A 15,388-nucleotide genomic window follows, 5' to 3' on the forward strand; every position below is an offset into this window, starting at 1 on the left:
AATAATAAGGTTCAGCTGACCTTCTTAGCTTAATGGTGCTTTGCATTAATGCTTTGAATAATTGAAGTATGCATTTTCTTGAAGCAAGCAAATAATCAAGGAATTCAACTGTGTTTCAAATAACGAAAAATTGTGTTTTTTGGTAATAATGCGGTAAGAAGCGAGATTCGTCATTTCGCCTAATCTTGTCCGTTTCGACGCATGGGTCTTTCCCTCTCAAAGTTCAATCTTTCACAACAAACTGAAAATTTGTAGTGAGATCAAATTTCAAAAACCAGAGACATCGTTTTGTAGAACTATTGCCCGAGAACATTTCAGCCAAATCGGTCGAACTTACAATGTCCGGACCAAGTACAGTAATTTTCTTTTCTAGAAAAAGACAAGCGAGGCTTGGGAGTGAAAAAGTCTGACGCAGACATAAAGTTGCCAGAATCGTAGCTGTTTACCCCGCCATCGCGTGAGTTACGATTTATAAATATTTATAACTGATTGTGCTCTGTTTTACGTAATTCATGTATACACTGTCGGAGAGAGCGAAGAAAGAGATGTGAATCTAATTGCCAGCGTGAAAGACGAGATTTGACATCTTTCTTTCCTATCTTTTTTTGGTTCTTTTACTGTTTCTCACTTACTGATTTGAGTCAGGCTTCCCAACTATTGACAGCAGGGCCCAGTGATGAACAGGTATCTACTGGATAGCACAGTTTGTTATTTAATGACTGACACTCATCCAGTGGCAATGATTTATCAAATGGATAACGTTATCCACCCTTTGATTAACTGGAGCCTGATTGCTACCAATTCACATTTAGGGGACTTTTACCACTTTTGCTGTATTACAGGTGTTTGGTTTAAAACGGGAAGTCGGTCACTTGAAAGGTGGAGACACGCAAAACAATACAGTGTGCAGCTCAGACATGCTTTGTGTGATAATAATCAGATTCAGCTGACCATCTCAACTCAGTTAATGGCGTTTTCCACTAATGCTATGAATAATTAAACGTGTTTATTCTTAAAGCAAGAATTCGAATAATTGAGTCTTTCGAATATCGAAAATTCAAGTGTCTTTATTTTGTAGTAACGCGGTAAGAGGCGAGATTGGCCATTTCGCTTGGTCCTGTCCGTTTCGACGCATGGATATACATACCCTTCAAAAGTTCAATATTCTCATAAATTTTAAGTGAGATCGAATTTCAAAACAGGAGACGACGTTTTGAAGGAGTATTATCCAAGAAAATTTCAGCCAAATCTATCGAACTTACAATTTCAGGACCAAATACATAATTTTTCTTTTCTAGAAAGTCGTTCGGGTGCTGTTTGCTCAAATAACACTTCAAATGTGCCATAAATAATTTAGTGACATTGTCAGACAACCTGCTGCGCAATTCAATAGAAAGGACTGAAGTATCTTTATTAGGAAAAGTGTAAAACAAAATTAGTTCCACACTCTCAAATCGACGCAAGAATTCACTCGACGTGGTCAATCAAGAGTTAGAAAGAAACGCACCATCTCCAGCAGATCAAAACACAAGGTGAGTTTTGCAATGAATATTTTGCTTACCTTGCACCACCCAGCAAGTAGCAGTAACAAGTTAAAAACTTGTCTTTTCAAAGCAGTGCATTTCAATTAAAAATTAAAGTTGCTCTCTGTTTTTCAGAATTCTTCCGAGGTTAAAATAGTTTCCAAACCGACGTTTCGGCAAAAATAACTTGCCTTCTTCCAGACTGACTGAAGGCAAGTCAAACTTGTCGAAATGAAAACAATTTTAACCTCGGAAGAATCCTTAAAAACAGAGAGCAACTTTAACTTTTAATTTTAAAGATGATAGGTGAAAATTTTAGAGATACAGTCAGTACATTATATTTCAAAAGTGGAAAACATAGTTCTGGAGAAACCTCATATCGAAAACCATTAAAATAAAAAGAAAACATTCAAATGGAGGGAGGGGAAGTTTCAAGAGAGATGTGTCCAGTTTCAGAAATGTGACATGTTACGCGTCGCCCCATTATCACTTCAAAACAAATAACGAAATTAACAGGAAATAAAACAAAGTTATCCATTTCGGTGAATGTTATTTGCTGTAATGTTGCTGTTAAGAGGAGCAGTTATTCTAAGGTGACTGTATATTGAGAGTGCGGGTTAGAGCCTCGTCAGACTCCTTGTGCTGTGTACCAAAGCAAGACACTTTGCTCTCACAGTGCCTTTCTCCTCCTAATTGACTCGCATATCATTGTATAAATGCATACCAGCGAATTCTCAGGGCAACATAACAAAAAGCTTAAGGGCAAAAACATTTATTTCGCCAACAAATGATACTGTTTACCGCTGGAATACGACTATCGCTGTGCCTCAAACTGCTCCCAGGTATTTTTGGAGTTTCCTCTGCTGTTAATGTCACAGACAAATGCTCTAGACCAAGCGAAACTTGCCATGAGGCGAAACAAAAGTCTCAACAACTTCCAATGAGCTATAAATGCGGCATGCTTGTCGTATACGATCTGATGTTTCATTGTTAGATGCTCCGAAAGAATATCGTGTAAGGTAAACAAATTTGAGTGCTTGCATTTTGACAAACTCGAAATAGCCATTCGTTAGTCCTCACCACTGTGATTTTCTGCACTAAAACTATACGTTTTAATCACCAGGAAAGACAACAGTTGCAGTAGACTGAAGAGTATTGAAATCGTCTTCGTTACAGATCCTGGACTTTCAAAAGAGAACTGATAACGAACTAAACTGAAGTACATTAGCTCTTGTCATAACTAGCTTGAAACAAAATGGCGAACTCGACTAAAGATGGAAACCACACCACTGTTCAAGAAATACTTTGCCAGACAAGCCTTAACGGAATGCATCAGAAGATATTTATTTCAGCACTAAATATTTCTCTATCTGTCACAGCATTTCTAGGGAATGTTCTCATCATTGTTTCTCTTCAAAAGGTGTCGTCCGTTCATCCGCCATCGAAACTTCTGCTAGGTTGCCTTGCAAGCACTGATCTCTGTGTGGGTCTCATAACACAGCCTCTCTTTGTGGTTTATAAAATGTCTTCTCAACCCTCGAAACGTTGTCAGCATCTTGGCATTCTTTTTGACACCATAGGTTTAACATTTTGTGGAGTATCTTTGTTAACACTGACTGCAATAAGTGTAGACAGACTTCTCGCCCTGTTGTTGGGACTAAGATACAGACAGGTAGTAACTTTGAGGAGAGTGTGGGCCTTTGTGGTTTCTGTTTGGCTTTCTTGTGCTGCTGTTGCAATCTTACGTTTGTACACCTTTCGCATTTCTTTAACTTACGCCTTCATAGTACTGTTTCTGTGTATAGTAACCTCAACCTATTGTTACATTAAAATCTATCTTACACTTCGCCATCACCAAACTCAAGTGCAAGACCATGTTCAGCAAGGACAACAGAATGGAGGAGGAATTGCACTGAATATAGCACGATATAGAAAAACAGTGTCTAGTGCACTGTGGATACAGATGACATTACTGGCTTGTTATCTTCCATATGCTATATTCGTAGCTGCTGTTCTTATACCTGGATTACATACACCATCTCTAAACTTTGCTTGGGCTATAACAATATCTCTGCTTTTGTTAAACTCGTCCATTAATCCATTACTGTATTGCTGGAAAATGAGAATGGTACGACAAGCAGTGAAGGAGACAATCAGACAGTTCTGCTGCTTCTCAAGTTAACCGTTTGGTATCCTTAGTTGCATGTTATGAGAAATGGTAAAGATGCTTACACTTGATGTAATTTAGTTCGGTCTACTTGATCCTATATTACTTTTACTTGAGTTAATAATACGGCTACATATTTTATTTACATAGCTTTAGTAAGATAACTTACTAAAGTATTGCAGCTCTGTAGGCGTGTTCCCCAGTGTCTCACTGCACTTATTTATCACGACGAGCAGTCGTGATCGCTTTTACCAAAATTAAATTGATGAGTTTCGTTGTTCTAGTGAATGTTCGTCCAATATTCCGTGTGGTTTGTTTTAGAATCGGAATTCCTTCGGCAATTCAATGTGCATTCGATTGTAAAACGAAATATTTGTTTACCTCGAACGGCATATATATTTACCCCGGAAATGACGATTTATAGATATTTAGTAAATAAACCCCTTCAGGCGGCTGGTATATTGGAGGATAATGCCCGAGGCTGAACTGAGATTGTCGAAAAATGAACCACGTGATGCGTTTTGTCCAATGAGCGCGCGCAAAAATTAATGGGTGGGTTATAAATATTTCTTGTACTCTGACTTATAAATATTTATTTTGTACTTTAAAATACAATACAATACAATACTTTAATTTGACACTCCCCTTACGGGGCTTTTCAGTGACAATAAATTACAGTAGAAATTACAATTTTACATTTTATCATTTTACATGATATACCATCGTTCTATGGCGAGGAGAGAGAGTGGAATGCAAGTTAATCTAATTGGGAGCGTAATAGATGAGGGATGACATCTTTCTTTTGTTCTCTTTTTCACTTGTTAGTGAAAAAAAAAAAACTGATATCGAGCAATTTGCATTCAGAAGACTCTAACCAATGTTGCTGTATTACGGGTGTTGGCTCGTTCAGTTGAGTTGACAGGAAGAATTAAGCACAAGAAAATTAAATGCAGCGCAGTTCAAAACAATCTTTGTGTGACAATAATTAGGTTCAGCTGACCTAATGGTGTTTTGCATTAATGCTTTAAAAAATTGAAGTATGCGTTTTCTTAAAACATGCAAATTATCAAGGAATTCGAATATGTCTTTCAAATATCAAAAATTTAACTGTCTTTATTTGGTAATAATACGATAAGAAGCGATATTCGTCATTTCACCTAGCTTTTTCGACGCATGGGTATACATACCCTCTCAAAGTTCAATATTCTTGTAACCAGACATGCTCTCTTTCACAAACAAACTGGAAATTCTTCAGGAGATCAAATTTCAAAAACTAGAGACGCCGTTTTCTAGAAGTATTTTTTTTATCCGAGAACATTTTAGCGAAATCGGTCAAGTTTACAACGTCCAGCCCAAGTACAGCAATTTTCTTTCCCTGAAAGAGACAAATAGTCGTTCTGGTGATTTTTGCTCAAACAAAGCTTAAAATTTTCCATAAATACGTTATTGACATTGACAGACAACCTGCTATCGTAATTCGATAGAGAGGAAGTATCCGCAGCCAATCACGACTCAGAAAAAAGCACAACATCTGCAGCAGAACAAGACGCGGTGCCGGAATAATTTGCATAACTTGACAGCACTCGGTAACCTAAGATAATCTTTCGAAACAGTCCATTGTCATAACAGCAAAAGTGGTCACAGTTTGGAGAAATCTCAGACCAAAAAATCCTTACGCAGGGCTAAATTTATCTGACAGAGAGATTACAACCTCGCTCAGTAGCGGAGAGATAAGAAAGTATTAGAAGCAGACCTAGAACGTGACAAACACTACCACCTGCATGGTACTTGTAAGACTATAAACACTTCCTCTTTAAGACAGTTGTGCGACGGCAAAGTCTTCTTCTTTAGTGGTTATAAAAAATTGCCTTTCACTGAAAAAGGAAGGTGAGTAAATTTAAAATTAGCTAAATTATTATGAACATAACGTGAATTTATGTGTCAGAAATGTGACCTATAACGCGGATAGATCACTTGCTATAATCTGAATTCCAAAACAAACAATGAAATTTGCTAGGAATTATGAAAAGAAAGTTATTCATTTCGGTGAATGTAATTTACTGTTAGAAATTGTAAGCTATAATACTTTGAAAGGAGTGGTTAATTTGAAGATGAGAGTCCGTGTTCCAAGGCAAGACGCTTTACTCACACAAGTGACGCGTTATTGTATAAATGGGTTCCAGCGAAATGTCAGGGCGACCTCAAAAATGATTGGGAGCAACAAATTCTCTTTCGCCGACAGATTATACATAATATAATTGTAAAATCTTCTGTTTGCCGCTGGAATACGACTTTTGCTGCTCCTCAAACCCGGCGCTCGCAGATATTTCATGGAGTTTCCTCTGCCGTAAATGTCAAAGTTAATCTATTTTAGACCAAACAAAACTAATTTGCCGTGAGCCTAAGATACGTCTTGACATTTGGTAGTCGCTTGGAAACAAACCATTAAATAATTCCTAGTACCCGTGTTTGGGAAACTCGACTGAAATGGCCGTTCGTTAGCTTTCATGATTGCGATTTTGTGTAGTAAAAATATACTTTCTAATCAACAGGAAAGACGATAGAAGCGGTGGAAGAGTATTGAAAACGTCTTTGTAACAGATCCTGGGCCCAGTTGTTCAACGGGTCTTCTTAAACAAATCTGATAAAAGCGTTTTATCTGGCTTGAAACAAAATGGCGAACGTAACAAAATATGAAAACCTCAATATCGTTCAAGAGTTATTTTGCACGATATCTCTTGGAAAACATCAAAGGATGTTTCTTTTCATTTTAAGTATTCCTCTCTCCATCACGGCATTTCTAGGGAATGTTCTCATCATTGTTGCTCTTCGCAAGGTGACGTCCGTTCATCCACCATCAAAAATTCTGCTAGGTTGCCTTGCGAGCACTGATCTGTGCGTAGGCCTTATTACACAGCCTCTTTACGTTGCTATAGCAATGTCTCCAGAACACTCCAAACGTTGTCACCACCTTACAATCCTTTTTGAAACCATAGGTTCAACGTTCTGTGCAGTATCTCTGTTAACACTGACTGCAATAAGTGTAGACAGACTTCTCGCCCTGTTGTTGGGACTAAGATACAGACAGGTAGTAACTTTGAGGAGAGTGTGGGCCTTTGTGGTTTCTGTTTGGCTTTCTTGTGCTGCTGTTGCAATCTTACGTTTGTACACCTTTCGCATTTCTTTAACTTACGCCTTCATAGTACTGTTTCTGTGTATAGTAACCTCAACCTATTGTTACATTAAAATCTATCTTACACTTCGCCATCACCAAACTCAAGTGCAAGACCATGTTCAGCAAGGACAACAGAATGGAGGAGGAATTGCACTGAATATAGCACGATATAGAAAAACAGTGTCTAGTGCACTGTGGATACAGATGACATTACTGGCTTGTTATCTTCCATATGGTATATTCGTAGCTGCAGTTCTTATACCTGGATTACATACACCATCTCTTAACTTTGCTTGGGCTATAACAATATCTCTGCTTTTGTTAAACTCGTCCATTAATCCATTACTGTATTGCTGGAAAATGAGAATGGTACGACAAGCAGTGAAGGAGACAATCAGACAGTTTTGCTGCTTCTCAAGTTAACCGTTTGGTGTCCTTAGTTGCATGTTATGAGAAATGGTAAAGATGCTTACACTTGATGTAATTTAGTTCGGTCTACTTGATCCTATATTACTTTTACTTGAGTTAATAATACGGCTACATATTTTATTTACATAGCTTTAGTAAGATAACTTACTAAAGTATTGCAGCTCTGTAGGCGTGTTCCCCAGTGTCTCACTGCACTTATTTATCACGACGAGCAGTCGTGATCGCTTTTACCAAAATTAAATTGATGAGTTTCGTTGTACTAGTGAATGTTCGTCCAATATTCCGTGTGGTTTGTTTTAGAATCGGAATTCCTTCGGCAATTCAATGTGCATTCGATTGTAAAACGAAATATTTGTTTACCTCGAACGGCATATATATTTACCCCGGAAATGACGATTTATAGATATTTAGTAAATAAACCCCTTCAGGCGGCTGGTATATTGGAGGATAATGCCCGAGGCTGAACTGAGATTGTCGAAAAATGAACCACGTGATGCGTTTTGTCCAATGAGCGCGCGCAAAAATTAATGGGTGGGTTATAAATATTTCTTGTACTCTGACTTATAAATATTTATTTTGTACTTTAAAATACAATACAAAACAATACTTTAATTTGACACTCCCCTTACGGGGCTTTTCAGTGACAATAAATTACAGTAGAAATTACAATTTTACATTTTATCATTTTACATGATATACCATCGTTGTATGGCGAGGAGAGAGAGTGGAATGCAAGTTAATCTAATTGGGAGCGTAATAGATGAGGGATGACATCTTTCTTTTGTTCTCTTTTTCACTTGTTAGTGAAAAAAAAAAAACTGATATCGAGCAATTTGCATTCAGAAGACTCTAACCAATGTTGCTGTATTACGGGTGTTGGCTCGTTCAGTTGAGTTGACAGGAAGAATTAAGCACAAGAAAATTAAATGCAGCGCAGTTCAAAACAATCTTTGTGTGACAATAATTAGGTTCAGCTGACCTAATGGTGTTTTGCATTAATGCTTTAAAAAAATTGAAGTATGCGTTTTCTTAAAACATGCAAATTATCAAGGAATTCGAATATGTCTCAAAGTTCAATATTCTTGTAACCAGACATGCTCTCTTTCACAAACAAACTGGAAATTCTTCAGGAGATCAAATTTCAAAAACTAGAGACGCCGTTTTCTAGAAGTATTTTTTTTATCCGAGAACATTTTAGCGAAATCGGTCAAGTTTACAACGTCCAGCCCAAGTACAGCAATTTTCTTTCCCTGAAAGAGACAAATAGTCGTTCTGGTGATTTTTGCTCAAACAAAGCTTAAAATTTTCCATAAATACGTTATTGACATTGACAGACAACTTGCTATCGTAATTCGATAGAGAGGAAGTATCCGCAGCCAATCACGACTCAGAAAAAAGCACAACATCTGCAGCAGAACAAGACGCGGTGCCGGAATAATTTGCATAACTTGACAGCACTCGGTAACCTAAGATAATCTTTCGAAACAGTCCATTGTCATAACAGCAAAAGTGGTCACAGTTTGGAGAAATCTCAGACCAAAAAATCCTTACGCAGGGCTAAATTTATCTGACAGAGAGATTACAACCTCGCTCAGTAGCGGAGAGATAAGAAAGTATTAGAAACAGACCTAGAACGTGACAAACACTACCACCTGCATGGTACTTGTAAGACTATAAACACTTCCTCTTTAAGACAGTTGTGCGACGGCAAAGTCTTCTTCTTTAGTGGTTATAAAAAATTGCCTTTCACTGAAAAAGGAAGGTGAGTAAATTTAAAATTAGCTAAATTATTATGAACATAACGTGAATTTCTGTGTCAGAAATGTGACCTATAACGCGGATAGATCACTTGCTATAATCCGAATTCCAAAACAAACAATGAAATTTGCTAGGAATTATGAAAAGAAAGTTATTCATTTCGGTGAATGTAATTTACTGTTAGAAATTGTAAGCTATAATACTTTGAAAGGAGTGGTTAATTTGAAGATGAGAGTCCGTGTTCCAAGGCAAGACGCTTTACTCACACAAGTGACGCGTTATTGTATAAATGGGTTCCAGCGAAATGTCAGGGCGACCTCAAAAATGATTGGGAGCAACAAATTCTCTTTCGCCGACAGATTATACATAATATAATTGTAAAATCTTCTGTTTGCCGCTGGAATACGACTTTTGCTGCTCCTCAAACCCGGCGCTCGCAGATATTTCATGGAGTTTCCTCTGCCGTAAATGTCAAAGTTAATCTATTTTAGACCAAACAAAACTAATTTGCCGTGAGCCTAAGATACGTCTTGACATTTGGTAGTCGCTTGGAAACAAACCATTAAATAATTCCTAGTACCCGTGTTTGGGAAACTCGACTGAAATGGCCGTTCGTTAGCTTTCATGATTGCGATTTTGTGTAGTAAAAATATACTTTCTAATCAACAGGAAAGACGATAGAAGCGGTGGAAGAGTATTGAAAACGTCTTTGTAACAGATCCTGGGCCCAGTTGTTCAACGGGTCTTCTTAAACAAATCTGATAAAAGCGTTTTATCTGGCTTGAAACAAAATGGCGAACGTAACAAAATATGAAAACCTCAATATCGTTCAAGAGTTATTTTGCACGATATCTCTTGGAAAACATCAAAGGATGTTTCTTTTCATTTTAAGTATTCCTCTCTCCATCACGGCATTTCTAGGGAATGTTCTCATCATTGTTGCTCTTCGCAAGGTGACGTCCGTTCATCCACCATCAAAAATTCTGCTAGGTTGCCTTGCGAGCACTGATCTGTGCGTAGGCCTTATTACACAGCCTCTATACGTTGCTGTAGCAATGTCTCCAGAACACTCCAAACGTTGTCACCACCTTACAATCCTTTTTGAAACCATAGGTTCAACGTTCTGTGCAGTATCTCTGTTAACACTGACTGCAATAAGTGTAGACAGACTTCTCGCCCTGTTGTTGGGACTAAGATACAGACAGGTAGTAACTTTGAGGAGAGTGTGGGCCTTTGTGGTTTCTGTTTGGCTTTCTTGTGCTGCTGTTGCAATCTTACGTTTGTACACCTTTCGCATTTCTTTAACTTACGCCTTCATAGTACTGTTTCTGTGTATAGTAACCTCAACCTATTGTTACATTAAAATCTATCTTACACTTCGCCATCACCAAACTCAAGTGCAAGACCATGTTCAGCAAGGACAACAGAATGGAGGAGGAATTGCACTGAATATAGCACGATATAGAAAAACAGTGTCTAGTGCACTGTGGATACAGATGACATTACTGGCTTGTTATCTTCCATATGGTATATTCGTAGCTGCAGTTCTTATACCTGGATTACATACACCATCTCTTAACTTTGCTTGGGCTATAACAATATCTCTGCTTTTGTTAAACTCGTCCATTAATCCATTACTGTATTGCTGGAAAATGAGAATGGTACGACAAGCAGTGAAGGAGACAATCAGACAGTTTTGCTGCTTCTCAAGTTAACCGTTTGGTATCCTTAGTTGCATGTTATGAGAAATGGTAAAGATGCTTACACTTGATGTAATTTAGTTCGGTCTACTTGATCCTATATTACTTTTACTTGAGTTAATAATACGGCTACATATTTTATTTACATAGCTTTAGTAAGATAACTTACTAAAGTATTGCAGCTCTGTAGGCGTGTTCCCCAGTGTCTCACTGCACTTATTTATCACGACGAGCAGTCGTGATCGCTTTTACCAAAATTAAATTGATGAGTTTCGTTGTACTAGTGAATGTTCGTCCAATATTCCGTGTGGTTTGTTTTAGGAGCGTAATAGATGAGAGATGACATCTTTCTTTTGTTCTCTTTTTCACTTGTTAGTTGTTAATTTAATGTAGCTGATATCGAGCAATTTGCATTCAGAAGACTCTAACCAATGTTGCTGTATTACGGGTGTTGGCTCGTTCAGTTGAGTTGACAGGAAGAATTAAGCACAAGAAAATTAAATGCAGCGCAGTTCAAAACAATCTTTGTGTGACAATAATTAGGTTCAGCTGACCTAATGGTGTTTTGCATTAATGCTTTAAAAAAATTGAAGTATGCGTTTTCTTAAAACATGCAAATTATCAAGGAATTCGAATATGTCTTTCAAATATCAAAAATTTAACTGTCTTTATTTGGTAATAATACGATAAGAAGCGATATTCGTCATTTCACCTAGCTTTTTCGACGCATGGGTATACATACCCTCTCAAAGTTCAATATTCTTGTAACCAGACATGCTCTCTTTCACAAACAAACTGGAAATTCTTCAGGAGATCAAATTTCAAAAACTAGAGACGCCGTTTTCTAGAAGTATTTTTTTTATCCGAGAACATTTTAGCGAAATCGGTCAAGTTTACAACGTCCAGCCCAAGTACAGCAATTTTCTTTCCCTGAAAGAGACAAATAGTCGTTCTGGTGATTTTTGCTCAAACAAAGCTTAAAATTTTCCATAAATACGTTATTGACATTGACAGACAACCTGCTATCGTAATTCGATAGAGAGGAAGTATCCGCAGCCAATCACGACTCAGAAAAAAGCACAACATCTGCAGCAGAACAAGACGCGGTGCCGGAATAATTTGCATAACTTGACAGCACTCGGTAACCTAAGATAATCTTTCGAAACAGTCCATTGTCATAACAGCAAAAGTGGTCACAGTTTGGAGAAATCTCAGACCAAAAAATCCTTACGCAGGGCTAAATTTATCTGACAGAGAGATTACAACCTCGCTCAGTAGCGGAGAGATAAGAAAGTATTAGAAACAGACCTAGAACGTGACAAACACTACCACCTGCATGGTACTTGTAAGACTATAAACACTTCCTCTTTAAGACAGTTGTGCGACGGCAAAGTCTTCTTCTTTAGTGGTTATAAAAAATTGCCTTTCACTGAAAAAGGAAGGTGAGTAAATTTAAAATTAGCTAAATTATTATGAACATAACGTGAATTTATGTGTCAGAAATGTGACCTATAACGCGGATAGATCACTTGCTATAATCCGAATTCCAAAACAAACAATGAAATTTGCTAGGAATTATGAAAAGAAAGTTATTCATTTCGGTGAATGTAATTTACTGTTAGAAATTGTAAGCTATAATACTTTGAAAGGAGTGATTAATTTGAAGATGAGAGCCCGTGTTCCAAGGCAAGACGCTTTACTCACACAAGTGACGCGTTATTGTATAAATGGGTTCCAGCGAAATGTCAGGGCGACCTCAAAAATGATTGGGAGCAACAAATTCTCTTTCGCCGACAGATTATACATAATATAATTGTAAAATCTTCTGTTTGCCGCTGGAATACGACTTTTGCTGCTCCTCAAACCCGGCGCTCGCAGATATTTCATGGAGTTTCCTCTGCCGTAAATGTCAAAGTTAATCTATTTTAGACCAAACAAAACTAATTTGCCGTGAGCCTAAGATACGTCTTGACATTTGGTAGTCGCTTGGAAACAAACCATTAAATAATTCCTAGTACCCGTGTTTGGGAAACTCGACTGAAATGGCCGTTCGTTAGCTTTCATGATTGCGATTTTGTGTAGTAAAAATATACTTTCTAATCAACAGGAAAGACGATAGAAGCGGTGGAAGAGTATTGAAAACGTCTTTGTAACAGATCCTGGGCCCAGTTGTTCAACGGGTCTTCTTAAACAAATCTGATAAAAGCGTTTTATCTGGCTTGAAACAAAATGGCGAACGTAACAAAATATGAAAACCTCAATATCGTTCAAGAGTTATTTTGCACGATATCTCTTGGAAAACATCAAAGGATGTTTCTTTTCATTTTAAGTATTCCTCTCTCCATCACGGCATTTCTAGGGAATGTTCTCATCATTGTTGCTCTTCGCAAGGTGACGTCCGTTCATCCACCATCAAAAATTCTGCTAGGTTGCCTTGCGAGCACTGATCTGTGCGTAGGCCTTATTACACAGCCTCTTTACGTTGCTGTAGCAATGTCTCCAGAACACTCCAAACGTTGTCACCACCTTACAATCCTTTTTGAAACCATAGGTTCAACGTTCTGTGCAGTATCTCTGTTAACACTGACTGCAATAAGTGTAGACAGACTTCTCGCCCTGTTGTTGGGGCTAAGATACAGACAGGTAGTAACTTTGAAGAGAGTGTGGCTTGTTATTGTCTCCATTTGGCTTTTCAGTGCTTCTGTTGCAACTATGGTGTTTTTTAACTTTCTTATTGCTTTAAGCATCGCCTGCATAGTACTATTTCTGTGTATAGTAACCTCATCTTTCTGTTATATTAAAATCTATCTCGCGCTTCGCCATCACCAAACTCAAGTGCAAGACCATGTTCACCAAGAACAACAGAATGGAGGAGGAATGTCACTAAATATAGCACGATACAGAAAGACAGTGTCTAGTGCACTGTGGATACAGATGACATTGCTGGCTTGTTATCTTCCATATGGTATCGTCACATCTACTGTTGTTATCACTGGATTACAAACACCATTTCCTACTCACGTAACAATATCTCTAGTTTTGTTAAACTCCACCCTGAATCCATTTCTGTATTGTTGGAAGATGAAGGAAGTAAGACAAGCAGTGAAGGAGACAATCAAGTGCTGGTTATCATGTTAACTGTTTGGTATATTTGACAGCAAGAATCACAAGTTGAAAGCAAGCACAATAAATACAACTTGTGAAGCACACCAAAAAAAGTACCAACACGAACAACGCTTCTTGGTCTAAACACGAAGAAGGTGACAGTTTAATCTGGCCAATGAAAATGGAGACTTCCTCTGGATGGGTTTGTTAGGATTTGAAATGCTTAATTTTGTTATTAACCTATTTCCAAGAAGGAAAGCGGTTATAAAAGGCGGAGAACCACAGCACTAAGCTAGGACTATAACACACCAGCCACAAAATCTTAGAAGTGTTTTCAGCTATTACTATTACTTTGAGTAAATAATTGATCTTAATTGTAAAGTTTGTTGTTTTTTAATGAAAAAAAAAAAAAATAGAAAGAAAAGAGACAATAAAATAAACAGCAGCTGTGAAAGGTTCTAACTTCTCCCCACGAAATAATTCATTATTTTTTTTGTTGGTAGCTACGACTCGACTCGACACTACAACACATCTTTCAGCTAAGTTTTCTTAACACAACTTTTATAACTTGTCAAATTGAAGCATTGAAGTTCTATGAGCGTGTTTATCACAGCCACGGCCGGCGTTCACTAAGCGGTAAGCTTTGGTGTACTTGTGAATGTTCAAGCAATCTTCTAATTCGTTTATTGACCCTAGGAGACAATGATCGATGGAGCGCTAGTAAAATTATTTCAGATTTCACCGAAAAGTGTGTATGAAAGACGTGTGTATTTGCTTGATCGAATCTAAACGGAATCGTGATGTGAACATCGGGAAAAAAGAAATCAGAACCGTTTTTCATCACCGAGTTTTAGCCGTCCGAACACATGAATTTTCACTTCCGGTTGCGTCCAAAAACCGCGCAACGTCTGACTCGACCCAGTCGTCTTTTGAGTCCGTCTTAACTGAACCCGGAGGGAATCATAAGAGACGACTGGGGACGAGTCAGGCGTAAAGTGGGGATATAGGGCTGGTGGAGGTGTGACGTAGGAACAAGAATACTTGAATACGACTACTAAGAATACGAATAAAACGCCGTGGTGAAAAAACGATTTTGATTCTTTATTCGATGTTCGTATTAGGTTCCCACGTTGGTTTCAAAATTTCTGTTTCTCTTTAACATTTCATCAATTCCCAAGAATAGTCGGACAAGTATGTTAATAAGTAGGGAGAATTTGTATTTTGTCATGTTTTACGTCATATAAATTTAACATATGTGATACCAGAATCTCCATACATATAACGAGCTTGCTTATATTCATGTCATGTGTTATGGACAAAAAAAAAACACCCAAAACCAATAATTTTTCAATCATCCCAGCGTTTTAAATAAAGAAAGCATCTGTTGAGGTGTTTCTGAAATTTTTTCTTTGTTCGGTCGGCACTAACGTTGTGTGTTGCCAACAAAACGTCACTTAAAACAGTAAATTCCACGGCGTTGAATAAAATTAATTCACATCGAAACAGGAACACACTCAAAAATTAAAACAAG

At 37.7% G+C, this 15,388-nt stretch overlaps 5 protein-coding genes across 6 annotated transcripts in view; 4 read left to right on the forward strand and 1 right to left on the reverse strand.

Annotated features, from left to right (window-relative positions):
* The window catches only part of LOC144646018 (digestive cysteine proteinase 2-like), a 47,962-nt gene that overhangs the window by 6,090 nt on the left and 26,484 nt on the right, over positions 1 to 15,388 (reverse strand). The window lies entirely within an intron of this gene.
* LOC144646028 (melanocyte-stimulating hormone receptor-like) lies at positions 1,179 to 3,705 on the forward strand. 2 transcript variants are annotated; one of them, XM_078505549.1, is made up of 2 exons: positions 1,179 to 1,532; positions 2,647 to 3,705. In XM_078505549.1, the coding sequence occupies exon 2, from the start codon at positions 2,779 to 2,781 to the stop codon at positions 3,703 to 3,705; it is 927 nt and encodes a 308-aa protein (XP_078361675.1). In that variant the 5' UTR covers positions 1,179 to 1,532; positions 2,647 to 2,778. The 2 variants fall into 2 exon arrangements, with proteins under 2 accessions (XP_078361675.1, XP_078361676.1); XM_078505550.1 differs by lacking the exon at positions 1,179 to 1,532 and adding an exon at positions 2,015 to 2,542.
* On the forward strand, positions 5,222 to 7,288 carry LOC144646031 (melanocyte-stimulating hormone receptor-like). The gene is made up of 2 exons (XM_078505552.1): positions 5,222 to 5,577; positions 6,243 to 7,288. The coding sequence occupies exon 2, from the start codon at positions 6,365 to 6,367 to the stop codon at positions 7,286 to 7,288; it is 924 nt and encodes a 307-aa protein (XP_078361678.1). The 5' UTR covers positions 5,222 to 5,577; positions 6,243 to 6,364.
* Positions 8,419 to 10,998, forward strand: LOC144646032 (melanocyte-stimulating hormone receptor-like). Its single transcript, XM_078505553.1, has 2 exons — positions 8,419 to 9,056; positions 9,722 to 10,998. Exon 2 carries the CDS (start codon positions 9,844 to 9,846, stop codon positions 10,765 to 10,767), a length of 924 nt encoding a protein of 307 aa, XP_078361679.1. The 5' UTR covers positions 8,419 to 9,056; positions 9,722 to 9,843; the 3' UTR covers positions 10,768 to 10,998.
* On the forward strand, positions 11,822 to 14,472 carry LOC144646035 (melanocyte-stimulating hormone receptor-like). The gene is made up of 2 exons (XM_078505557.1): positions 11,822 to 12,194; positions 12,860 to 14,472. Exon 2 carries the CDS (start codon positions 12,982 to 12,984, stop codon positions 13,888 to 13,890), a length of 909 nt encoding a protein of 302 aa, XP_078361683.1. The 5' UTR covers positions 11,822 to 12,194; positions 12,860 to 12,981; the 3' UTR covers positions 13,891 to 14,472.

The sequence above is a fragment of the Oculina patagonica genome, chromosome 3, assembly GCF_052425735.1.
Source record: "Oculina patagonica isolate OP01 chromosome 3, crgOcupat, whole genome shotgun sequence".
Classification (NCBI taxonomy): domain Eukaryota; kingdom Metazoa; phylum Cnidaria; class Anthozoa; order Scleractinia; family Oculinidae; genus Oculina; species Oculina patagonica.

Coding starts and splice junctions, on each gene's coding strand:
- LOC144646028 (XM_078505549.1), top strand. CDS start 2,779: ATGGCGAACTCGACTAAAGATGGAAACCACACCACTGTTCAAGAAATA.
- LOC144646035 (XM_078505557.1), top strand. CDS start 12,982: ATGGCGAACGTAACAAAATATGAAAACCTCAATATCGTTCAAGAGTTA.
- LOC144646032 (XM_078505553.1), top strand. CDS start 9,844: ATGGCGAACGTAACAAAATATGAAAACCTCAATATCGTTCAAGAGTTA.
- LOC144646031 (XM_078505552.1), top strand. CDS start 6,365: ATGGCGAACGTAACAAAATATGAAAACCTCAATATCGTTCAAGAGTTA.